Below are 26,989 nucleotides of genomic sequence, written 5' to 3'. Positions count from 1 at the left end.
GTAGGCGCGACCGGAATCGGCATCTGTTTTCAGTTTGTGTCGGGAGCAGGCAGGAGGCTGAGGAGAGTTATAAGATGGATCCTGGTGTTCACAGGAGGTTAATATGAGCTCAGGTGGATGTTTACCTGCAGTCAGACGGTGGGAGGAGCTTCAGCTGGTGTTACCGGAAATACGGAGTTTTAAACGGACTGTGTGTGCGTGTGTGTGTCTGCTTGTAGAGGCACGTGGGGACGTGACGTGTTTTTATCTTTAGATTCACACAGTGAGGTTGATTAAATCACAGAAGACAGAGACACACTGAGACGATGAAGAGGGGAATACCGGACAGGTGAGCACCACATTTACCTGTAACAGTCGCGTGATGAGTCACTGTCCGGTTCTTTATGATGAACACACAGGACTCAGTGTGTTTACCGAGTGGACGAAACTACAGCTCAGAGACCTTCAGTCAGTCCTGGATTCAAAGTATAAACATCTCAGTACCATTAAGACGGAACCGGAAGTGACGTACACCAAATAACGTGATATGTTTTATTGTAAATATAATAACTTTATCTGTACAGCACCTCTCATACAAACACGCAGACACAAGACAAGAACATATTAACAAGCAAAACAGAAGAAACGAACAAACAAATCACAGCAAATCTGGTGTGATTGGATATTATTGCTCCACTTGAGTGAAACCAGTTCAGACTGGTTCATTAGTGGGAGATGATGATGACGTCAGGTCTGTGTTGTTGCTTCATGAATAATGACAATGTGTTAAAGACGTCAGAAACCAGAAATCAGCTGATACTGATAATGTTTCTCACTGATCAGTAACATTTAAACTTTTCTAACTTCAAGATAAAACACACTGAGGTGAGAAGAGTTCAGGACATTACTCTGACTTTACCAGTTAGTGATCAGCTGACGTCAGAGGTGGAGGAAGTACCTGAGAGGAAAATTAGAGCTGCCCCCCGATTAAGACTGTTCCTAGGGGACCAACAGTCCTCATCAGGGTCCATCAGTGGACCGACAGCCCTCACCAGGGTCCGTCAGTGGACCGACAGCCCTCACCAGGGTCCGTCAGTGGACCGACAACCCTCACCGGGGTCCATCAGTGGACCGACAGTCCTCATCAGGGTCCATCAGTGGAAAACAAGCGGTCAGAATTTGGGTTGAAACTGTCCGAGATTTTCACTGTCTCAGAAAATACCACAGTTTCACAGCATTACAGAATTATAATTATTAATGAAAACAGCTTCAGTACGATTTCAGTCAGACAGACATGTTTACGTGTATTTTAAAAGTCCGGTTTGATTCGGACTGACACAGTAAACAGATTTTCTCTGATGTCATGTAAACATACTTTACTGTGACACTGATGCTGTGTCTTCTCGACAGGTGGCTGGATTACAAAGCTGTCGGTAAAAGACTTCACGGGACTCGTTTCATCGCCTTCAAAGTGCCTCTGAAACAGGTCAGGAGATAAAGGAGGTTTTTTAAATACGTTAAAACATTTAAAACAAAAAACTGCTTTCCCATCTTCTGCAGCAGACAAGTATGTCTTTCTGTTTCTGTTTTCTGGTGTGTCACGTTGGATGTCACGGACAGGTTAGCAATCAGTAGAAAGTAGCATGGAGGCCGTGAAAATGTCACGGTGGTTACTTCTATTTAATATCATGCGGCGTCTCTTTCTCAAAGTTGGTGCCAACTAAATTTTAAACAGTGTTCAAGTGCTTGGACGGAGACAGCTGGTACGTTGTAGTGGTGTGTCACAAGACTAAGAAGATACCAGAGTTTCTCTTTAAAGCTGAAGTTTATGTATCACAGAATTTGGCTGAGATTTTGGGAGCGAGCAGTGAGACTGTGACCGCTGATGAAAATCTGTGTTTTATCTGTTAGTCTCTGATCCATCAGCTGCCATGTTCGGATGCGTTTGGTCCGTGGGAGCTGCTGGACGCTCTGAACAAAGAAAATCAAGAGCTTGGTTTGATCATCGACCTGACCTTCACCACACGTTACTACAAACTAGAGGTAAACGACCACACGCCCAGGACTGGATCAGCGCTTCTTCTTTTTCAGTTTAAAGTGATGAATATTTATTGTTTTCCCGTGCGCAGGACGTCCCAGACTCACTGCTGTTTGTGAAGATCTTCACAGCCGGTCACGAGGTTCCCAGTGACGACACCATCCTCAGCTTCAAACGTGCTGTACGCAGGTTTCTACGAGATAACGCAGAGAATGGTGAGAGATGCTGCTGATGAGTGATCATTAGTGTTATTTAGTGTGTAACATGTCAGGAAGCTACATAACATTAACTTTTAGTTAGCTAACGATTTATGCTACTTATCCATTACTGTTAGTTAGCTAACGATTTAAGCTACTTATCCATTACTGTTAGTTAGCTAACGATTTAGGCTCCATATCCATTACTGTTAGTTAGCTAACGATTTAACAATTTAAGCTACATATCCATTACTGTTAGTTGGCTAACAATTTAAGCTACTACTGTTAGTTAGCTAACGATTTAGGCTCCATATCAAAGCTACATATCCATTCGTTTTAGTTCGCTTACTACTGAAGCCACATAGTCATTACTTTTAGTAGGCTAACAATTTAAGCTAAATAATAGTTACTTTTAGTTAGCTAAAAATTTAAGCTACGCAACCATTACTTTTAATTAGCTAACAATTTAAGCTACATAATCAGTACTTTCTAGTAAGCGAACTACTTAAGCTACATAACTATTAGTTTTAGCTAGCAGTTTAGGCTACATAGCCATTACTTATTTAGCTAATTATTTGTACCCTATATAAATTATTTTTAGCTACATTTTAGACATTTACATATTACTTTTAGTTTGCTGTTGAGACTTCTCTGCTTGCTTCCTATTTTTCAAGTACTCTCAGTTGCAGCACGTTGAGTTCAAGCTGCAGCTCAATATCTGGGTATTTTGTTTTTGTTTTTTTTAAACTCGAACAGTTATGCTTGTAGTCTTGTAGTCAGTATGTCCATGCAGCCCCCATTACCTGCAGAAGTGCCACAGATTTTAATAATACCGAATGCCAAGATGGCACCTATTCAGTCCAGTGGAGTTGCTCACCAACACCAAAAAAGTTTCCGAGCTTCCAGGTTTACCTCCACGGCATGATACCCACTGAATATGCTGAGCAGTGTTTCACCCGTTTGGTTCATAGACTCAACATTGTGATGACATCACAGATTTTTATGTCACTGTTCTCGACTTGAGGGAAGTTTTACAAATAAAAACCACCATGGCTCAAACGTTAATATAAAGAGTCATATTGACCATGTTTACAGTTGGAAGTGTCCTGTCAACAGATTTACAGACGTTTCTTTCATAATGGTCGTCTACAGGGAAAATGCTTTTTATGCCGCAGGGGATTTTTGTGCTGCAGTACTGCGAGTGGAAGTACCCCCCAGGGTATAAGTACCCCCCAGGGTATAAGTACCCCCCAGGGTATAAGTACCCCTGGTTGGGACTCATTGATTTAACAGGTTGTTCCTCTGGGTAAAATGCTACTATATTCTACTGTGTGCCGATTTTAGTCACAAATAAACCGTCCCTTGCGTTACAGACAAGCTGATCGGCGTCCACTGCACCCACGGTCTGAACCGCACCGGCTACCTGATCTGCAGGTGTGTTCAGTGTGAATCACACATACATGAAGTGTTGGTGTGATCAGTGTTTAACAGCTGTGTCTGACCTGCAGGTATCTGATAGATGTTGATGGGATGGATCCTAAAGAAGCTGTGGAGTGTGAGTGCTGACACACAGTCGTTTTGTTTTAATCCGTGTTTGACTCATTTCTGAATTAAAGTGAAACATCTTAAATGTTCTTTTGTTGTCAGTGTTCAACTCGTCACGGGGCCACGCTGTAGAGAGACAGAACTATCTGGACGACCTGCGATGTGGGCCGAAGAGGAGGTGATCACGTTATCTTTAAAAAGATCTTTCATAGTGTTGTATTTTTTTATGGTTATGTGTGGTTTGCAGATTTATGAGAATTTCACTTCATGAGAATATTATCTCTTACATTATAAATTCACTGACGAGTCAGAGAAAAGACCGTTCAGAACCTGCCTGAGAATTTTATGTTTTAAAGTTTTCTTCAGTGTCACAGTAATCCAGTGACAGTCGTCTGTACATCAGTGGGTCCACTGCAGACAAGAGCTGCTAATGGATAATTCGGCATACTGTAATGGAGACTGTTTGACAAAATGTAAACAGATATAGGCTAAAAGCTATGTTTTAGCTCACAGTTAACTCACTGACTCCATAGCAACGTTAGGCTCTGGTTCGCTGTGACTAATCTGTTGTGATTGGTTTAAAACAGTAACGAGGGGATGGAGGAGTCCGAGCAGGAGCCAATGAGAGGTCTTGCTACTCATCGGCCGAGTTACACCACGTCTGACTCCAACAGCAGAGATGACAGACGGCCACACTTTAACGGCTCACGGTACCACAGGTAGGAACCAACGAGACAAAAACAAAACTGTGACTTCCTGTTTGACGTATTTCTCCAAATGTGTCGACGCCCCCCCGGTTCGCAAATTCTTTGATGTCTCTTCATGCCTCCGTGCCTGTGATAGCTGTGGCTGGAGATAGTATGATTTCAGGTTGTTGGTCCCATTCTTTTGAACGTGATATGTCAAAAACACCTCATAGGGAATTTATTTGGCACAAACGTCCGCTTGGTCAAAAAGATGAAATGATTAGATTTTTGTGGTCAGAGGTCATTCTCGTGAATACAATATCACAACAAGGTCCAAAGGGAATTTCCACTTGGACTCAACAATGAACTGATTGGATGTTAATGGTCATCAGATAAAGGTCAAGGTAACTGTGACCAGGGGCCTCATGTACAAAGAGTACGTACGCACAAAAATGTGGCGTACGTCCTTTTTCACGGCAAAGTTCAGATGTATCAAGAGTGAAATGACCGTGGAAATGTGCTGTGCCTCACGCCAACTTCATGGTTGGCGTACGCACGTTTCTACAGCTGTTGATCCTTTGGCGACACTTAGAGGTGATGCTGGGAAACTGTTAGAATAAATACATGTGAAAACATGTGATGGGTGGTTTCTTGTTGAGTAAATAATTTATTTGTTTAATTGTCCTAATATTAATTCCCCAATGCGCACTGAGCATGTGCGCCCCCAAATATTATCAGTACTAGTCAGTGGTTAAAGTTAGTGACTTGCTGTTTGTTGCTGGTTAAACTACAGCTTCAGAGTTTTCTAACAAGCCCCTGATTGTCTCTGTGTGTAAAGTACTCATGTCAATAAACCCGTGCGTAAAGTGTGACATTTCTTAATCAGCCACACCGTTTCCCCGGTGCACTTCTGCATTCATTTATAACAATAGTGTGTGATCCGTGTAAGTGGTGTATAAGATTAACAAATGGAAACTGTAAATCCAGTTCACATAATTATTTGTCTGCTTTCAATTGATCCCAGGCGACTCTCTGTTCAAACGGGGTGAGCTCCTCCTCTCCTGTCTCCCGCCTGTTTTAATTTTTTATAAAATTTTAAATACTTTATTAATCCCCCTGAGGGGAAATTCAATTTTTTCACTCTTGCTGTCAATTACACACAGGTCTGAAAGACACACACATGCACAAACAGGACCTATACATGTACAAAGTGGAGCGATGTCAGAGTGAAGGGGCTGCCTTGGTGAGGCGCCCCGCGCGGTTGGGGGGTTCGGTGCCTTGCTCAAGGGCACCCCGGCAAGGTGGTCAGGAGGTGAACTGGCACCTCTCCAGCCACCAGTCCACACTCCATATTTGGTCTGTTCGAGTCCCCGTCCAGACCAAAAAGAATTAAAAGTGTGTACGCTTTTCTGACCCCACAGCATTGACAGCCTCACACACTCTCCCACTCACTCCTCTTGTGTTTAGTATTGATGCCGGAGGACAGCGTGCCAAAAAGTACATCTTTGCACGTCTCCACTTCAGTGAGTAGCGTCTCCACTTCAGTGAGTAGCGTCTCCACTTCGCATTCTGTGAAGATTTTCTTTTTTCCCGTCTTACTCATTCTTTTGTTTTAGTTTTCTGATGGTGCAGAGAGGGGAATCTCAGTCCATTTAAATATGATTTGAATATTTAAATGGGGGGGTAGACGGGAGGGGGTAGACAGGGAGGGGCCAGGTACTCCAACATGTGCGCTCAATTCCACGTTGATTGGGATGTACACAGGAAATGTGCTTGGATTCATGTGTACGCGGATGTACACAGGAAATGTGCTTGGATTCATGTGTACGCACAGATTCATACATCTGGATGTTTTTGGGCGTACAACGTTTTCTGGATTTAAGCGTACGCCATGTTTCAGTAGGAAATCCACGCAAGCCTTTGTATATGAGGCCCCAGGTCAGTGTCATTCTCGTGAATGAAAATTCTGTAGTGTCTGTTAAAATATAATTTCCAGTAATGGCTGCAGTACTGTGTTGTAGTTCCTTGGGGGAATTTCCTCAACTTTGGCACAAACATGCACTCAACAATGAACTGACTAGATGTTGATGGTCATATGTCAAAAGTCAAGGTCACTGTGGCCTTGCGCCTGTGTTATTCTCATGAATGTGATATCTGAAAAAGGCCATAAGGGAATTTTCTCAAATTTGGCACAAACATCCATTTGGACTCAGCAGTGAACTGATTAAATTTTAGAGGTCAAAGGTTTAAAGTCAAGGCCACTGTGACCTTGTCTGTTTCATTCTTGTGTATGTGTTATCTCAAGAGTGCCGTGAGGGAATTTATTCAAATTTGGCACAAACGTCCACTTGGACTTAGTGATGAACTGGTTAGAATTTGGCGGTCAAAGCTCACTGTTTTTGGCCATAACTCAGGCTGACTAAGACAGAACTCTAACTCTAGTTGTCTCTGCTCTAACAGTGTCCCTCTGTCTGTCTCTGTTCCAGCAGATCTTTCCCTCCCGTAGAAACAAACCACCACCCGCATCGGCACCATTCACACGATGGCCTCCTCCCCACTCCGCCGTTACTCCCCCCACCCATGGGAGCCCACTTTCACCCGTATCGATGGACGCCTCCTCACCCTGACAGTCAGTGGAAGAGACCCTCCGGCTCAGAGGAGAGGAGGTCCAGATATGCTCCCTCAGAGCCGGAGAGGAGGTCCAGATATTCTTCCTCAGAGCCGGAGAGGAGGTCCAGATATGCTCCCTCAGAGCCGGAGAGGAGGTCCAGATACGCTCCCTCAGAGCCGGAGGGGAGGTCATCGTCCCGCCTGCAGGAGGACAGATGGAGAGCTCCTCCTCCTCTCCCTCGTTACTCCGCATGCTGGACCAACGAGTCCAACAGCTACGACCGACGTGAGGAGGAGCGGGCGGGGCCTAACATGAGACATCACTACACACATACACACAGAGTGAAAACATATAACGACTATTAGTGTCGTCTCCACAGGACACTGAGACATACTGCTCATCAACGGGGGGACGATTTAGGGCGACAGACAGACAAGACAGACAGACAAGACAGACAGACAAGACAGACAGATGTCTTGTGTGTGCTGCTCAGATCAGTCTACATGTTTCCTGAAATTACAAAATGTCTTCCCGCCTACAGGTGAGGGTCACATGCCCCTGTGTGGTGGTGGTTTTTTGAGATGTCTAAGTTGATGACACATTTTAATGTATGGGCTAAAATAAAGCTGATGAAACTTAGATCCTGTCTTTACTGAACTTTGCTGTATGAAATAAAGTGATGTTTGATGCATGTGATCTTTTCTGACCACAGACTGAAGGAAATAATTGTTGTAGACACCGTGACATCACACACTGGTTTGTTTACTCCCATTTTGAAGCCTCCCATTCGGCATTTTGGTTGTCGCCATCTTAGATTTTTGGAGCCAGGAGTGAACGTATTTGAATGAGAGGGTGGAGCTATGACCTTGTGTCAGCTTCATTCTCATAGATGCAATATCTTAGTCCCTCAAATTTGGCACAAACGTCCTCTTAGACTCAATAATAAACTGATTAGATTTTGATGGTCAAATTTAAATGTTTTGGGAAGGGGTATACAAACTTAAATGTTTTGGGAAGGGGTATACAAATTTAAATGTTTGGGGAGGGGTATACAAATTTCAATGTTTTGGAAAGGGTTATACAAATTTCAATGTTTGGGGAAGGGGTATACAAATTTCAATGTTTTAGGGAGGGGTATACAAATTTAAATGTTTTGGGAAGGTATACAAATTTCAATGTTTCAGGGAGGGGTATACAAATTTAAATGTTTTGGGGAGAGGTATACAAATTTCAATGTTTTGGGGAGGGGTAGACAAATTTAAATGTTTTGGGAATGGTTATACAAATGTAGACAAATTTAAATGTTTTGGGAATGGTTATACAAATTTCAATGTTGGGGGGAGGGGTATACAAGTTTCAATGTTTTAGGGAGGGGTATACAAATTTAAATGTTTTGGGAAGGTATACAAATTTCAATGTTTCAGGGAGGGGTATACAAATTTAAATGTTTTGGGAAGGGGTATACAAATTTCAATGTTTGGGGGAGGGGTATACAAATTTAAATGTTTTGGGAAGGGGTATACAAATTTCAATGTTTGGGGGAGGGGTATACAAATTTAAATGTTTTGGGAAGGGGTATACAAATTTCAATGTTTGGGGGAGGGGTATACAAATTTAAATGTTTTGGGAAGGGGTATACAAATTTCAATGTTTGGGGGAGGGGTATACAAATTTAAATGTTTTGGGAAGGGGTATACAAATTTCAATGTTTGGGGGAGGGGTATACAAATTTAAATGTTTTGGGAAGGGGTATACAAATTTCAATGTTTGGGGGAGGGGTATACAAATTTAAATGTTTTGGGAAGGGGTATACAAATTTCAATGTTTGGGGGAGGGGTATACAAATTTAAATGTTTTGGGAAGGGGTATACAAATTTCAATGTTTGGGGGAGGGGTATACAAATTTAAATGTTTTGGGAAGGGGTATACAAATTTCAATGTTTGGGGGAGGGGTATACAAATTTAAATGTTTTGGGAAGGGGTATACAAATTTCAATGTTTGGGGGAGGGGTATACAAATTTAAATGTTTTGGGAAGGGGTATACAAATTTCAATGTTTGGGGGAGGGGTATACAAATTTAAATGTTTTGGGAAGGGGTATACAAATTTCAATGTTTGGGGGAGGGGTATACAAATTTAAATGTTTTGGGAAGGGGTATACAAATTTCAATGTTTGGGGGAGGGGTATACAAATTTAAATGTTTTGGGAAGGGGTATACAAATTTAAATGTTTTGGGCAGGTATACAAATTTAAATGTTTTAGGGAGAGGTATACAAATTTAAATGTTTTGGGAAGGGGTATACAAAATTCAAATGTTTGGGGGAGGGGTATACAAAATTCAAATGTTTGGGGGAGGGGTGTATAAAAGGTTTAGGGAAGGGGTTTTAAAATGTAAATGTTTTGGAGATGGCATACAAGAGTAAGTGTTTTATACAAATATAAATATTTCTATTTTACATTTATTTTACCTCCAACTTTTAAGTCAAACATGGGGATTTGTAACCAGGTTTCCTTTCAAAATGTTGCCCTTTTTTGTTCTATTTTTTTTTTTTTTTGATGATTTAATAAATTGTGCTGTAAAATAAACACAAATAACAACCGTTTAATAACCGTAATAAGAAACATTAGTCCCTCTGCAGTGCTTAAAATATTCTTGGCATGCCCCCACAGTAAGTAACAAACAGTCCCTAACATGTCCCTCATAATGACCTGTAAATCTTCTGATTTATCATTTCTCCATATTTGTAGCGGACTTTAAGGACAGAGGGTGAAATCTGAGTGTTTTTCTTTAACAGGTATAAAACTTTATAATGTGACCACCTCTCACGATGCAGCTGGTGTTCCTCTGCTGCGCATGCGCCGGGGCTGTCACGACTCGGACGCTGCTGCGGTGCTGCAGGTGGAAACATGGCGATGAAGGCTCTCAGAGGGATGGTGAACGGGGCCATGAGTGAGCTGTCCTCGGCTGTCAGCGGGACCAAACCGACGGCCGCCGCCCCGCGGTCCTCCGCCGCCTCCCGGGAGCATGTGATGGCCGTGAGCCGGGATTACATCTCGCAGCCCCGCCTCAGTGAGTGTGAACGCGTCGGTCCTTCAGCTGCTGCGACTCTGATTGATTCAGGACTCCATAGGTCTGCGTCATTTTGAAGACACGTTAAAGTCCCGTCCTGAGGATGAGTCAGCGATCTGAGAGCATCAGACACCTGACACTTCATCTGTCCTCAGACATGAGGAGACAGTGGGCCCCTGGGCTCAGAGGGCCCCACCACCTCCCCACACACACACACTCACACTCACACTCTTTATCATTCCTCATCCTGTTTATGTTGTCGTGTTGCATCTCTTTGTCTCTACGCATCTCTCTGAAGTCGTTTTGTGTCTCTGTGGTTGGGCTGTGTCTCTTTGAAGTCATTTTGTGCCTTTTTGTAGTTGTTTTGTGTGTCTTTGTAGTTGTTTATCCCATTTGTAGTAGTCTCTTTGTCGCAGTGAATCATCTCTCTGGGGTTTTGTGTGTCTTTGTGGTTGTTTTTCTCTTTTCATAGTCATCCTGAGTCGTTTTGTGTCTCTTTGCAGCTGTTTTGCATCTTTGTAGTCGTCTTTTTCACTTGTGGTCGACCTGTGTCTCTTTGTAGCTGTTTAATGTTTAATTGTGGTCATTGTGAGTCTCTTCCTGGTCGGTACGCGTCTCTTCCTGGTCGGTACATGTCTCTTCCTGGTCGGTACGCGTCTCTTCCTGGTCGGTACGCGTCTCTTCCTGGTCGATACGCGTCTCTTCCTGGTCGATACGTGTCTCTTCCTGGTCGGTACGCGTCTCTTCCTGGTCGATACGTGTCTCTTCCTGGTCGATACGTGTCTCTTCCTGGTCGGTATGTGTCTCTTCCTGGTCGGTACGTGGCTCTTCCTGGTCGATATGTGTCTCTTCCTGGTCAGTACATGTCTCTTCCTGGTCGGTACGCGTCTCTTCCTGGTCGGTACGTGTCTCTTCCTGGTCGATACGTGTCTCTTCCTGGTCGGTACGCGTCTCTTCCTGGTCGGTACGTGTCTCTTCCTGGTCGGTACGTGTCTCTTCCTGGTCGGTACGTGTCTCTTCCTGGTCGATACGTGTCTCTTCCTGGTCGGTACGTGTCTCTTCCTGGTCGGTACGTGTCTCTTCCTGGTCGATACGTGTCTCTTCCTGGTCGGTACGTGTCTCTTCCTGGTCGGTACGTGTCTCTTCCTGGTCGATACGTGTCTCTTCCTGGTCGGTACGTGTCTCTTCCTGGTCGGTACGTGTCTCTTCCTGGTCGATACGTGTCTCTTCCTGGTCGGTACGTGTCTCTTCCTGGTCGGTACGTGTCTCTTCCTGGTCGATACGTGTCTCTTCCTGGTCGGTACGTGTCTCTTCCTGGTCGGTACGTGTCTCTTCCTGGTCGATACGTGTCTCTTCCTGGTCGGTACGTGTCTCTTCCTGGTCGGTACGTGTCTCTTCCTGGTCGATACGTGTCTCTTCCTGGTCGGTACGTGTCTCTTCCTGGTCGGTACGTGTCTCTTCCTGGTCGATACGTGTCTCTTCCTGGTCGGTACGTGTCTCTTCCTGGTCGATATGTGTCTCTTCCTGGTCGATATGTGTGTCTTCCTGGTCGGTACGTGTCTCTTCCTGGTCGGTACGCGTCTCTTCCTGGTCGGTACGTGTCTCTTCCTGGTCAGTACGTGTCTCTTCCTGGTCGGTATGTATCTCTTCCTGGTCGATACGTGTCTCTTCCTGGTCGGTATGTATCTCTTCCTGGTCGATACGTGTCTCTTCCTGGTCGGTACGTGTCTCTTCCTGGTCGATACGTGTCTCTTCCTGGTCGATACGTGTCTCTTCCTGGTCGGTATGTGTGTCTTCCTGGTCGGTATGTGTGTCTTCCTGGTCGGTACGTGTCTCTTCCTGGTCGGTATTTGTGTCTTCCTGGTCGGTACGCGTCTCTTCCTGGTCGGTATGTGTGTCTTCCTGGTCGGTACGTGTCTCTTCCTGGTCGGTACGTGTCTCTTCCTGGTCAGGTGACATTTCAAGTGACATTTTGCAGCTTCTCAGACGTGAATCTGTCTCTCTGTGTCTCTGTGGCTCAGACAGGTGAAGACGTGAAGGTGTAAACTCTGGAGCTTTAGAAAATTGTGCCGTCATTTTTGGACTCACAAAAATGAAGTGGTTATAAAAACAATCCACAGTCGTATCCCGACGCTGAGCTGCAGCTCGTGCTGCTGATTCTCTGTGTTGTATAAAAGTGTGTGGGCCTCAGCTGGATAAAAATACCAACACTGTGCAGCTGCTTCGTCCTTCTGTCGGACGCACTGTGATGAGGAGCACCGTAAATACAGTTTAACATGAGGTTGAGATGAAGATCAGACAGGCCGGTCATCACAGGGTTAAATGTTCATCACAGAGGGGATGTCTTTAAATGTCTTTAAATGTCTTCAAATGTCTTTAAATGTCCAAAACCTGAAAATAATCAGTTCACTGTAATTTTAAACAGAAAAATCCTCACTGCAGATTCTCCCTGTGTTCCTGTGCTCCTGGTTCATCTCTCTTATTTTACTTTTTATTTAATTTATTTTCCTCCTGAAAACGAGCCGACTCTTTTCAGTTTGTGCCAATTTGTTGTTCTTGTTGTTGTTTCTTGTCTCCTGCTGCGTCTCAGACTGCAGTCAGCTGAAATGAGCTCAAACATGAATCTTGGTTTAATACCTGGGAATGACGTCCAAATGCTTCCTCAGAAAATTGACCCCAGCTGGCCACATGGTGGCGCTGTAATTAATGCCCGAAATCACTTTCTTGGAAAGGCCACGCCCCCTCACACCATAACTCTGATTGGCGTGAAATTTTCTACACACATACATGTCACTGCACAAAAACCCTCGTAGACTGTAAACGTCTGCTGCGACAGATTTTGTGCTCATTTTGTGAAAAACACTCAAACGAACGACTTTTTAAAAATTTCGACTCCATCAGCACCAAATCTGGCAAACAGCCTTTTGAGACCGAGAGACATGACCCTACAATAAATGAGCAATATTGGTAAAAAAACAACAACATGGCCGCCATCATTAAAACAGTCCTCTCAAGGGGCGAAGCTTAGCAGAAAATTAATTCAATTAATTAATTCAAACTGTCAACCCGACTAGAGTTCGTACACTACGTCCTGAACGAAGCCACCAAGTTTTATTCAGATACGATAAATTGGGAACAAATTGCGTGTGCTGTTATTGAAATGCTTTCGGCTCACTCGTGACTATATTTTGTTCTTTTTATTTAGTTGTTTAATATTTCGTTATTTATCTGTACTTATTTCTGTCTTTGTGCTGCAACACCTGAATTTTCTCTGGAGATCAGTGAAGTTTATCTGAACTTTTTATTTCAGTTTTTTGCTCAAAAAATGACTTTAAACAATTCATTTAAAAAAAAAAAAAGTTGCTCACTAATCTGATTGATTCAGCCGTCAGTCAGTTGTGCGACACCGGCCCGGCTGAGTCTTGAGCTCTGCCCTCTGCTGACTCTGATGGAGAATCAGTTCGGGCTCAGTCAGCACATCTTGTTTCTGTTTCTGTCTCCTCAGCCTATAAAACAGTTTCTGGAGTCAACGGGCCGCTGGTGATTCTGGATCAGGTGAAGGTAAGAAACAAACATCCTCTGGATTCAGACATCTCAGAGTTTCTCCTGCTGTTCTCACCCTTTATTCAAAGCCCTCAGTTCTCATCAGAGAAAATGTGATACTTTAATTTTCTAGGAATTCAAATGACGTCCAAATGGAACAGAACATTTCTGGTCAACGTGCAGATATTTCACTTTTATCGGGTCCCTCAACACAAGCGACGTTCCTAACGTTTAAACGGGAGCTTAAACTTTGAGTCGACTCGTCTGAAAATAAAAAACACAAAGTCAGAGTTGAACATAATTTAATCCAGAAGCTTAAACATTCTGTGTATATAATTACATCGTTTGCATTTTTCAATAATCAAAATCGTATTGTAAATGTTGCTGAGATGTGTGGCACTTTGCGCTGCACATTATGAACACATTATCCTACAAATCACGACAACAACTAACTAAAAGCGTGTCCGTACGATGTGTCAGTCACCATCTATGAGCAGATTCTCTGTAACTTCTTATATCTGTGTTAGAGGCCTGTGAACATCTGGTCAGGACTGATATGAATCTGTCTGTTTTAAAATGTTGTTTTATTGATTGTTTGTTGTGCTGTCACGCTTGTTTTGTCAGTGTTGTTGTTCTCAAAGTGATATTTTTGATCCTGTAAATGTTGTCTCACTTCAGAATCCAGTCGTCTGACGTCAGTGTTTCCTGCTTCACTCCAACAGTTTCCTCGCTACGCAGAGATCGTCCATCTCACGCTGCCTGATGGGACCAAGAGGAGTGGCCAGGTGCTGGAGGTCACCGGCTCCAAAGCTGTGGTGCAGGTACTCACATCTCTGCTGTTACTGGACTCAGTTCAGTTCAGACGTTCATCTTCCTCAGAGGATCAGCCCGACACACTTCCTGTAGCGCCGCCATGACACTGACATCAGAGTGAAATATGTCCTCAAGATGAATGGTCGTGGACGTTGCTACAGGAACGAGAGAAAATAAAATCACAACAGAGCAAATACTTTGTTCAAAGATCCTGTCCTGTTCCATATTTCACCTTTCTTAACCAGCACTGAAACCAACATTAGACAGGTGAGATGCACACCTGTGACCCACAGCCAGAGGGCTTACATTAATTTAACCTGCTGCTCCACTGATGTGATGATAAATGCTCAGCTTCAAACCAAGTCGCCACAATAAATGTTGGCTTTGTACTTTTCCGTAAACCACAGATACAGATATGTTGAAACTTAACGTTTCAGGAAAAGCAGTGTGTCTCGCTAAGAAACATCCTCTCAGCCCTGTACCTGCTGGGAAAACATCATCAGGTGGTCGCTGCGTACGTTGAAACGTACGGCGTGACGTGATGTGACGTATTTGTGGTTTGCAGAAACATATAATGACCAACATTTCCTTCTGGCTCCAGCTTTGATTCTCTGCTCCGTCTCATCGTCACTGCTCCACTCTGCCCCCTGCAGGTGTTTGAGGGGACTTCAGGTATCGATGCCAAGAAGACGAGCTGCGAGTTCACAGGAGACATCCTGAGGACGCCTGTCTCCGAGGACATGTTGGGTACGACACAGAAACATGTTGAACTGAGACGACGCTGCAGCTTCACATAAACTCGGTTTCACCTGTGACGGTTTGGTTTGTATGTTTATGTGCTGATATATGATAAAGTGTGTGTGTGTGTGTGTGTGTGTGTGTGTGTGTGTGTGTGTGTGTGTTTGCAGGCCGTGTGTTTAATGGATCTGGTAAACCTATCGACAGAGGACCAGCAGTCCTGGCTGAAGACTTCCTGGACATCATGGGTACGTTGACTGTTTTTGACTTTGAGTCCTGTCTGTTTTTCCAGCAGGTTTTTGGCCCCCAAAACGTGGGTGAATTTAGGGACCTGTTGTTTGTATTTCCTGCTGATTTTTAACCCCATAAAAGGGTGTTTTGTCAGGAAACTGTCACCGTGTTTCTTACGTCTTTTCAGCTCCCAAATGTTGATGTTTTTTTGGGAGCTGTCTCCTGCATCTTTTCTTGAGGATTTTCAGCCCCCAAACGTGGGTGGTTTTAAGGGAACTGACTCTGTATTTCCAGCGGCTTTTTAACTCCCAAATGTGGATGTTGTTTAGAGAGCCATTGCTGTGTTGCCGGACATTTTTAACTCTGGAACATGGGCAATTGTTAGGCAACTTGTTGCTGTGTTTCGGTGGCTTTTTAGCCTTCAGACATGGATGTTTTTAGTGAGCTGTCGCTGTGTTTCCTGTAGCGTCATTATAGTTTCCAAGCCAGCATAGTGCCATGAAAAGTGGTTGTTTTCGTACTCAGACACAGAGTTTGTCCTGCAGGACTTTGACCCCAAGACATGATCTTTTCCAATCTATGACCATATAACCATATTTTTTGTGCCAAAACAAAACCACAGTGTTTTTGAAATGTTTGAAATGAAAGTTTCAGTGTGTCTGTGATTTGTAGAAACATACAGTGCCAACATTTATCCTGCTGCATGTCTTCTGTAGATATATTGAAGCTGTGCTGGAGTCTCGAGCTGAAACAACACCACTAACACACCTCATACGTCGGCTTTTACGGGAGTGTATGGTTGTGTTTATGTTCCAGGCCAGCCTATAAACCCTCAGTGCCGTATCTACCCTGAGGAGATGATCCAGACGGGAATATCTGCCATCGATGGCATGAACAGCATCGCCAGAGGGCAGAAAATCCCCATCTTCTCTGCTGCCGGGCTGCCACACAACGAGGTGCAGACTGACACAGGAGCTGTTTGAACGTGGAGGGAGGCCTGTGAATGTTCTGTGTGCTGAATCTTCATTAACTGTGATGAATAACATTGATTCATTAATTGTGTCACTTTAATTTGGGCTGGATTTGATTAATGTAGAAAGCTAAAACTGATTTTTTGCTGAGGACCAGAGGAGGCGCAGTGTGGAGTTGTTCAGATGAACGGTTCAGGGCAGTGAATTAGCTTCAGATGTTGTTGAAGGTTTGTGCGATGACCTCGTTCCCTCCGCTCTTCAGATCGCAGCTCAGATCTGTCGACAGGCCGGTTTGGTGAAGAAATCCAAGGACGTGATGGACTACAGCGAGGACAACTTTGCCATCGTGTTTGCAGCTATGGGGGTGAGAACTGCACTTTATTTTTCACCAGCAAATTCTGACACTTTCCTCTCAACTCTCCACCTGTCTCAGGTGTTTTCATCCCCAGATATGACGTCTGCTGGTCAGAAAGAATTCATGGAGCCACAGATAAATATTTAACTTTTCTTTAAACGTCTAAACCAGACGATACCGCCTGATGTCATGCCTCCTCGCCGGTGATAGCCGCGGCCGCGGGCATCAGGCTCTTGGGTTGTCCGTCCGTCAGTTCATACGTACATACATCCCATTCTCGTGACCGTAATAACCTGAGAACGCCTCGAGGAAATTTCTTCGTTTGGCACAAATGTCCACTTGAACTTAACGATAAACTGATTAGATTTTGGTGGTCAAAGGTCAAGGCCCCTGTGACCTCTTTTGTCTCATTCTTGTGAGAGCAATATCCCAAGAACACCGTGAGGGAATATATTTTTAAATTTGGCACAAGCCTCCGCCTAGAGTTAACGATGAACTAATAGAGATTTGGTGGTCAAAGGTCAAGGTCACCGTGTCCTTGTCTTACTTATTCTCGTGAAGGTGATACCCCAAAAACGCCTTGAGGAAATTTCTTAAAGTTTGGCACAAACGTCCTCTTTCACTCCACAATGGCCTGATTAGATTTTCATGGTCAAAGGTCAAGGTCACAGTCACCTTGTCTGTCTCTTTCTTGTGATCTGATCGGTGTCATTCTTGTAAATGCAGTATCTTCAGTGCTGTAAGGGAATTTCTTCAACTTTGGCACAAACAACCACTTGGATTCAGCGATGAACTGATTAGATTTTGGTGGTCAAAGGTCAAGGTCACAGTGACCTCCTTTATGTCGTTCTTGTGAGAGCAATATCCCGAGGACACCCTGGGGGAATATATTCAAATTTGGCACAAACGTCTTCTTGGACTCGAGAATTAACTCAACTCATTTTGGTGGTCAAAGGGGAATCAATGTCCGACGCCAAAATCACGGACAAAGCGGCGGCGTTTGATGACAAACCATCGACTGTATAAAACGGTTGTAGCCATCGTGAAGTCGTCCACTGGTTGCTGGACTCCTGTTTTCAAACCTTGAGTTCGGCATTTTGGCCGTTTTCATCTTGGAGTTTTGAAGCTAAGAAGCGACCATGTTTGCACGAGAGGGTGGAGCGAATGCTAGCTGCTAGCTTGGTTAGCACAGTGCATTTACAGCTATGGTTAACTGTGATAATGCTAATGCAAAGAGGCCCCGCCCTTAAAGCTGTAATAAAATGTAAACAGGTGAGTTCTTTATAAATTCATGAATGTTGAAATTAGCTACAGAGACCAAAACTGTTCTTGTACCAGGCTGTAAACATGCTTATTTCTACATGTTAACATGGGGGGTCTGTGGGGACTGACTCACTGTTGGAGCCAGCATCTAGTGGACATTAGAGGAACTGCAGGTTTTGGCTTCATTTTTCAGCCCCAGACGTTGCTGCTTGGCGCTAACCAACTTTAAAAGGTGCTAATGTTATAGTGTTGTGTCTTCTCTGTGCCATCAGGTGAACATGGAGACCGCCAGGTTCTTTAAGTCTGACTTTGAGGAGAACGGTTCCATGGACAACGTCTGTTTGTTCCTCAACCTGGCCAACGACCCCACGTATGACCTTCAGCTCCTCACCTTGTTTTTAGTTTAAAAAAAACAAACAAAAAACACTTTATCTGGAATAATTAGTGACTAATTAAAACATTAATTGAAAGGGCTGTCCGTCCCATTCTTATGAACACAATATCTCAAAAGGCCGTGAGAGAATTTCTTCACATTTGGCACAAACACCCTCTTGGATTCAAAAATTAACTCACTGGTCAAGGTCAAGGTTACTGTGACTTGTGGGTCTCATTATGGTGAACTTGATCTCTTGAGGGAATATTTTTTAAATTTGGCACAAACGTCCATTTAGACTCTAGGATGAATTAGATTTTAATTGTCAAAGGGTCAAGGTCACTGTGATGTGATGTGATCTGTCTCACTCTCATGAACACGATATCTCAAGAACACCTTGAGGGAATTTCTTTAAATTTGACACAAACATCCACTTTGAGTCAGGTTTAACTGTTTAGATTTTGATGGTCAAAAGTCACTGTGACCTTTTCTGTCTCAGTCTCATGAACATTATATTTCGAGAACACCTTGAGGGAATTTTTTCACATTTGGCACAAATGTCCACTTTGATTCAGGATAAAGTGATTAGATTTTAATGGTCAAAGTTCAAAGGGCAAGGTCAATGTGACCTTGTCTGTGTCATTTTTATGAATAATATCTCAAGAAAACTTTGCAAGAATTTCTTTAATTTGGCACAAACGTCCACTTTGAGTCAAAGATGAACTGAATCAAAATTTGGTAGTCAAAGGTCTCTGTGACCTTGTGTACATCTCATTCTTGTGAACACAATATCTGAACAACATCTCAAAGGAATTTCTTCAGATGTGGCACAAACATCCAATTGGAACCTACAAATGAACTCATTAGATTTTGGTAGTCAAAGTTCAAGGTCACTGTGACCTGGTGTCCATCTAGGGGCATGGTAATAATTCTAATTTCAAATTGAAACTGTTTTTTCACCACACTTTATTTACGTGGAGTAGATTATTGATATAAATTAGTCATTTAAGTTGTACCATAAACTTCTCTCTTTTTTGCAGCATCGAGCGAATCATCACACCCCGTTTGGCTCTGACATCAGCAGAGTATCTGGCCTATCAGTGTGAGAAGCACGTCCTCGTCATCCTCACTGACATGAGCTCCTATGCAGAAGCTCTCCGAGAGGTCAGTCCCCATTTCAGAGCATTCACTCTGAGGTGACTACAGGAAATAGGAAATGAATTCTGCATCTCATCCGAACTCAGGTGTCTGCTGCCAGAGAGGAAGTGCCGGGCCGGCGAGGTTTCCCTGGTTACATGTACACGGATTTGGCCACCATCTACGAGAGGGCGGGCCGAGTGGAAGGACGTAACGGCTCCATCACCCAGATCCCCATCCTCACCATGCCCAACGACGGTACTCACACACTCAGGAAGGGTTTATACTTCTGCGTCGAATTGACGCCATACCAAGGTGTAGGCTCTGTGTCGATGCAGAGACCACGCCGTACCCTACACCATAGCCTGAAGTGCACCGTATGTTTAATGTGTGTTTTGAATCAACTAAACTTTACAGCACTTCACAGAAACCCCACCGCCAACTAGTGTTTAGGACGTGTAACTGCAGAGTGACACAGACACACCACCACACAAGTATAAATCCTGTTTCACACACAGCTCACTGTGATTATGATTATGACTGCAGTGATGTATTTACAGTGTGTTCTCGTGTCTCTCAGACATCACTCATCCAATCCCAGACCTGACGGGTTACATCACTGAGGGACAAATCTATGTGGACAGACAACTTCACAACAGACAGGTAACGCAGCGCAGCCTCACAGGACGCTGAAGCTCCTCATCAGGGTTTCATTAATTCACCAAGATAATTTAATCTAGAAAATGTCACCAAAATAAAATCCAAACCAGATTCTTTTAATCAGCCTGCATGACGTGCTGCTACTCCGCACTGCTGAAAAAGAAACAAAACCTCGACTGTGAGAGTTGTCTTGTGGAAATGAAATCCAATTAACTTCCTCTGGAGCCTGGACAGGAAGTGTGTGAGCAGCTGTAGGACAGATGCAGTAGTTCTTATCTTCTCACTGACGTCTGGTTGTGTTGTGTCTTTGGTCAGATCTATCCTCCCATCAACGTGCTGCCGTCTCTCTCTCGTCTCATGAAATCTGCCATCGGGGAGGGAATGACCCGCAGAGACCACTCTGATGTCTCCAACCAGCTCGTGAGTTATAACACACTTCCTGTTTCACACTCCATACATTTTACTTTACAACTGCAGTCTGAAAATATGTGTATGTTTGTGTGTGTGTGTGTGAGTGTAGTACGCGTGTTATGCCATAGGGAAGGACGTCCAGGCCATGAAGGCGGTGGTGGGGGAGGAGGCTCTGACAGCTGATGACCTGCTCTATCTGGAGTTCCTGACCAAGTTTGAGAAAAACTTCATCGCCCAAGGTGCAGTGGGCTGCGGCCAATCGCTCAGAGTTTTTAGTTCCTGCTAGATCTGAAACGATCAGTCAATCAGTCGACTGAGGAGGAAATAAATATGCAACAGAAGTCATATGGAGAGGTCGCTAAAAAACAGTCGCCTTTGGTGGTACAGATGTTGCTTAAAATGCAGTGATGGGTTGAGAAAAAAAAACACCCACATTTGATGGCCAAATGCTGCTGGAAACTCGGCTTACTAAAACCCACGATGTTGGAAATGCAGCGATAGCTTACTAAAAACAATCACATTTGACTGCACGAATGGTGCTTAAAACATCACTTAAAAACATTTATGTTTGGCGGCACAGGTGACACTAGAAATGCAGCAATGTCACTTAGAAACTTTCACCTTTGGTGGCACAAGTGCTGCTGGAAATACAGTGATGGGTTGCTAGAAACACTCATACTTGATGGCCAAAGGCTGCTTGAAACTCAGCGGCAGCTTACTAAAAAAGCTCCTGCATTTAGTGGCAGAGACTCCCCTGGAAATGCAGTGATGGGTCACTTAAAAACACCTAGATTAGGTTTCACAAACACCATTGGAAATGCAACGATGGTCTTCTAAAAACCACCTACTTGTAGTGACACAAACCACTGGAAATGCAGTCCAGGCAAGGAAGGGGGGCATTAACGCCCCTGATGGTCTGCTAGAAAATGCCCACATTTGGTGGCACAAGCATCTCTAGAAATGCAGTGACATCCCACTAAAAAATCACCCATGTTTGGTGGTACAAAAGTTGCTGCTAAAACAGCAATAGGTTGCCAAAATTGCCCATGTTTGATTGCACAAATTCCACTGGAAATGCAGCTATGGCAAACAATGCTTGAAATGGAGTCAAGGCTCTCGTGGGGGCATTCATGCCGCTAAAAGTGCAGCGATAGGCAGCTACAAAACCCACATTTGGTGGCACAAACTTCACTAGAAATGCAGCAACAGCTTACCAAAAAATCGCCCGCATTTGGTGGGACAAATGCCACTAGAAACATAGTGACAGTTAACCATAAAACACCCATGTTTGGTGGCAAGAAAGTTTCTACTAATATAAGAATGAGTTGATAAAAAAAACACGTGGTTGCACAAACACCGCTGGAAATGCATCAATGGTTTGCTTAAAAAAAAACTCAGTGACGGCTTACTGAAACAACACCCATGTTTGGTGGTACGAAAGTTGCTGCTAATGCAAGATTGAGTAGACAAAAACACCCACGTTTGGTTGCACAAATTCTGCTGGAAATGCAGCGATGGTTTGCTAAAAACATCCGTGCATCCAAACACTGGTGTCATTTTTTTTTCGACATTTTGCAGAATATTTACAGATTGTATCTTTAAAATGTCTTTACAAGTCTAAAAGCTTCACCAGGAAGCAGGTTTATTAATATTCACGTCCACGTGTTTGTGTGTCCAGGTGCCTACGAGAACAGGAGCGTGTTTGAGACTCTGGACATCGGATGGCAGCTGATGAGGATCTTCCCCAAAGAGATGCTGAAGAGGATCCCTCAGACCACCTTGGCTGAGTTCTACCCCCGAGAAGCCAAACATTAAGCAGACACACTTCATCTCCACCAGTCCTGCCGCTTCCATCTGTTCAGTGACGTCTCACTGCATACATTCAGTAACGTGTTGTACCGTCACACATGATGTGATGCTGTAAACGTCCTGACACTCGTGACAACACATCGACATTCCTGCTTAAACAACCAGAAACACGAGGAGGGAAATACACCGAGTGTTTACAGTGAGAATGGAAGAGAATACAGTGAGAGTGTTTATGTCTTTAACGTCTAAATGGATGATGATGATAACGTTTTAATTATTGTGTCACGCCTATCATTAGCAAATGATACCGGAGAAGTCACAGTAATTGTCCCTCCTTTTCCAGGCTTTGAAGTTGATGTCGGCAAATACCGGTGGTTCGACACTAAACCCTGTAAAACAGCGAATGATCGTGTCGTATTTTGGTTTCTGCACGTAGACAGTGAACAAGCTAAAATGTGTTAATCAGACAGAACCAGGCTAAGTGTTTCCGTCTGTTTCCAGTCTTTATGCTAAGCTAAGCTAACCAGCTGTCCGACTCCCTGCAAGAAAGCGAAGAAGCGTTTTTAATTGCACTGCGTGTTTTAATGAGTGGGTCCCAGTTTAGCCAGTGAAGACGATTCGTTTATCAGAGCTCGAGGATTCACTCTGAACGTAAAACGTTTGGTTTGTTTAGAAAGAAACCGTCAGAGTGAACGTCGACCAGGAGAGTGTCTCTCTGGTCCAAAGTGTCAGCCGGTTTCAAGTTTGTGTTTCGGCAGACCGTAGACTTTTAGAGGTTGTGGTCCAATCAGTCAAAGACAGTAACTTATTGCGTGAAAGTGCCTCCCTGTCTTTTCCATCAGCTAGCACACAACAGAAAAATGTCTACGATACGATTCGATACGGTACGTTACGATATTTACGATTACGATATGATGCGATGTGTCTGTCTTGGACTCAAGAATTACTGTCTTACAATAATAGTCCAGAAGAAATGAAAAGCATACATCATAAAAAAACCCATAAAAACACACATCTTCAAAACTACGCAAAACAGTACTGCATGTGTTTTTATGTGTTTTTATGTTTTCCAGGGTAAAGAACCCACGTAACGTCACCACCACAACGAGACTTTAAAGTCGTGTTAAGTGACGTTCTGTAGTCTCATTTAGCTCCTTGTTAGAAACCACCTTTTTTAAGACACATAAAAGCTTCTGAACTCACAGTGGGGTATTTACTGATATATTATGTCGTAGAACAAAACGTGAACATCTCTTCAGCTTGTGTCAACCACAGACCTTATTTCAGACATCTAACCAAAAACACACTGACTTCGAGACGAAGGAACAGGAAGTGCTAACATGCTAACTCATTTATAGGTTTTAGGGCCTGAACCAGTTATCAATCAGTTTCTAATTTAGTGAATCACTTCACAGCATTATGGGGGTGGGTGGGGGCTGAAGTATGATACCTCAGGCTAACAATAAATAAATATTCATAAGATTGTTATTGTAAAAAATAATATTCACCTTGGGCTTGCAACTTTTCAGTTAGCTAGCGTGCTAGCTTGCAAAAACTGTCTACTTATCAACCCCTTGATCATAACAGAATATCGTAACTTTCGCCATCGCTCATTTTAGAAAGGACACCACAAGATGCCAACTTCCATGTGTTAGCATCAAGCTAACAGACTAAGAGCTAGTTTTTTGCCACATGGTTGGAAGTAGAATCAGAGAAAGGTTTGTGACCAAGTAAGTTTTCACTCAAAGGGAATTTCGGTGTTTTGTGCGTACAAAAAAAATATTACTTAGAGGATATAAGATGTATGTAATCTGAAGAAACGCTATATTCTTTAGCCACCAGGTACCATCCTGAGAAGATGAAGGCTTGCTAATGTTAGCACGCTAGCTGACACTGACAGCCAGAAACATCTATGACCCACTGTCTCTTTAATAATCTAAACAAAGAACAGGTTTTCTTGTGGTGAAAATTACTATATTCTGTTATGATCAAGGAGTTGATGGTAAGCACACAGCGTTAGCTAGCTAGTTAGCACGCAAGCTAACACGCTAGTTAGCACGCTAGCTAGTTGAAAAGTTGTCTAGTTCCGCTTTCAGTATTCACACCAATTTTGAGCTTAGGACTAATATAATTTATACAATAATGATCTTAAGAATATTTATTGTTAACCTGCTGAGTCATCACAACTCTTTTTGTACGGAGCATGACAAAAAAAATGTTTGCAAAGTGACGGAAATCCAAAAACGCGAGTCTTATCATGGATGTATAAAGAGACCTAGATACAGCGTTGGAGGCGGGGCCCCGTTCAGACTATGAAAGTTGCTCAGCACTGTATGAAATAAAAAAGCTCTATTTCCACTGTATGAAATTACTCTGATCTTGTGAGTTGTGGGGCCCATGGAGCAGCAGACAAGAGGCTGACTTCTCTCGGCTGAGTAGCTAATTTCCAGTTTAGCGCTCCGCTAATTTGAATGGGGATAAAATGATCCGATCGTGCAGCTCCTCTAGATTTTGGAAATGTTACTCGACCAAACGGGTCGAATCCAGCGATTTGCGATTGTTAAAAAAGACATTTCCACTGATTTACAGACGTCTCTACAATGTAAGTCAATAGGAAAAATTCTTTTTGGGCCACATGGCATCATGTGACAGACCTGGACGGTGTAACTGCTGTTCCTGGGGTTTGACTTGTATATGTTCCTCCCCGCTTATAAAACTGTGAAGTGGATCGCTGAATTAAAATGAACAGTATTGGACTGACAGCGGATTGTAAGCCTCTGATTGGCCAAATTATAAACTGATTGAGGTACCACACCCTCTCAGAGTCTCTGGTCTGCAGGGACACCCTACATAAACACTGTTGAGGTGTGTTTATGGCGCAGGCCTGCAGGTGAGCTTGCATCATCTCCCCGCCCCCAGGAGCGCTCTCCTCTAGTCTTCTTATGCAAATAAGGAGGGAAATAAAATAAAACTTTAAAAATACCTTCGGCCGTACTGCTAGCCGCCGCTGCATCACTGTGGTCTCTCTGCACTTCCTGCGCCCTCGAGTGACTGTTTCAGTCACTAACGTCCTGTAAAGACAAACTGTTTAAAGACATGGTGACACATAGTGGATTTTTGAGCCTAACACATCTAACACACAGCGACGGCCCACTTAAAAACACCCATATTTCAAGGCAAAAAAGACGCCAGAAACAGTGACGGGGTCCGAAAAGAACACCCATGTTTGGAGGCGAAAAAAATGTGCTAGAGACACAGTGATGGGTTGCTAAAAAAACACCTTTGTTTGGGAGCTAAAAAGCAACTGGAGACCAGTGGCAGCTCTCTAAAAAAACCCTCACATTTGGGGGCAAATAGACGCTGGAAACACAGTTACAGGTCGCTAGAAACACCCGTGTTCGAGGGCCAAAGAAAGATGCTGGAAACACAGTGAGGGCTCACTGAAAGCAGCCATGTTTTGGGGCTGAAAGCCTCGCTCCTGAGTGAACTGAAGTGTGATGACAGGCATGTGTGCTCATTAGGCTCCTGCAGGCATTTCATCACAATGTTTTATTTTGGCGGTCAGTCGGCGCACCTTCCTGTCCTTGTACATGCCATACGACTGTGACACTCTGACAGACTGTCATGTTCTGCCATCAGGTACGAGGCCTCGTCTGGAAGAAGCTGTGATACTTTTCAAGAAAGCCATGTAGGAGAGCCGGCAAGTGAAATTATATCAGAGCTTTGATGATGATGATGATGATGATGATGATGATGTATGAGGAAGCTGTCCCATCATTCCTTTACTGCTGGATGTTGTGGTTCCTTTAGATGATGACGTTCTCTGTGTACGTGTTCTCTTTACTTCTGAGTGTTTGTAGATGGTGTATTTCTGTTGAACAGTGTGTGCACAGTGACCGGGTGTAATAATCAGCCTGCATGCATCGTTGTTTAATGTCAGCGCCTCAAATGTCTCTGAAATAAAAGCTGCTGTGATCAGATGAGTTCATGTGTATCTGCTTCAAAATGAGCACTGACGGGTTTTTAATAGAAGATACATTTAATATTGATTTAAAAAAATGCATCTGTTCCAGCTCATTGATTGTTTCCTCAAACTGGAAGTTGTTTAATAACTGATGACAGGTAACACACATTGCGTCATGAGTCTGTGCTGTCTGTAGCCAGTGTGGAAAGTAACTAAGTACATTTACTTAGTATTTCATTTTCTACTACTTTACACTTCGACTTCTCTAAATCTCAGAGAGAAATATTGTATTTTTTTTTACTGCGGTACATTTATTAAATATCTTTGCAGTTACTTTGCTGATTCAGGTATTAATACAAAATATAACCAACAAATTAATGATGTTTTATTATACCGTAGATTTAAACTTTATTGATTCCAGAGGAGAAATTCACAGTCTACACAGCCGCCTGAATAAATGTTGGTATTGTCCATTTATGCAAACCACAGATATATGTTAAATTTACATGTTACTATCTGGTGCATTCGTTGAAACTTTATGTTGAGCAAGGTGCTCTGATTTAGGCACAAAAAACATTTGGTTATAGTTTGAAA

At 43.4% G+C, this 26,989-nt stretch overlaps 2 protein-coding genes across 5 annotated transcripts; both read left to right on the top strand.

Annotated features, from left to right (window-relative positions):
* Window positions 1-27: 27 nt before the first annotated feature.
* LOC126396049 (RNA/RNP complex-1-interacting phosphatase-like) lies at window positions 28-7,750 on the top strand. 4 transcript variants are annotated; one of them, XM_050053880.1, is made up of 10 exons: window positions 28-328; window positions 1,390-1,465; window positions 1,891-2,022; window positions 2,109-2,232; window positions 3,588-3,648; window positions 3,723-3,769; window positions 3,862-3,937; window positions 4,347-4,478; window positions 6,932-7,144; window positions 7,244-7,750. In XM_050053880.1, exons 1-10 carry the CDS (start codon window positions 306-308, stop codon window positions 7,419-7,421), a joined length of 1,062 nt encoding a protein of 353 aa, XP_049909837.1. In that variant the 5' UTR covers window positions 28-305; the 3' UTR covers window positions 7,422-7,750. The 4 variants fall into 4 exon arrangements, with proteins under 4 accessions (XP_049909837.1, XP_049909836.1, XP_049909834.1 ...); XM_050053879.1 differs by having other exon boundaries at window positions 30-328; window positions 7,178-7,750; XM_050053877.1 differs by having other exon boundaries at window positions 32-328; window positions 6,932-7,750.
* A 2,174-nt stretch (window positions 7,751-9,924) lies between these two features.
* LOC126396032 (V-type proton ATPase subunit B, brain isoform-like) lies at window positions 9,925-26,410 on the top strand. The gene is made up of 14 exons (XM_050053855.1): window positions 9,925-10,127; window positions 13,633-13,688; window positions 14,393-14,491; window positions 15,137-15,230; window positions 15,392-15,469; window positions 16,269-16,408; window positions 16,686-16,787; window positions 18,314-18,411; window positions 19,455-19,578; window positions 19,659-19,809; window positions 20,132-20,214; window positions 20,527-20,631; window positions 20,732-20,861; window positions 22,301-26,410. Exons 1-14 carry the CDS (start codon window positions 9,965-9,967, stop codon window positions 22,435-22,437), a joined length of 1,560 nt encoding a protein of 519 aa, XP_049909812.1. The 5' UTR covers window positions 9,925-9,964; the 3' UTR covers window positions 22,438-26,410.
* Window positions 26,411-26,989: the final 579 nt, after the last annotated feature.

Source organism: Epinephelus moara, chromosome 9 (genome assembly GCF_006386435.1).
Source record: "Epinephelus moara isolate mb chromosome 9, YSFRI_EMoa_1.0, whole genome shotgun sequence".
In the NCBI taxonomy this organism is placed as follows: domain Eukaryota; kingdom Metazoa; phylum Chordata; class Actinopteri; order Perciformes; family Serranidae; genus Epinephelus; species Epinephelus moara.
The sequence above is the reverse complement of the archived record's forward strand: the minus strand, read 5'-3'. Positions and strand labels throughout refer to the sequence as shown.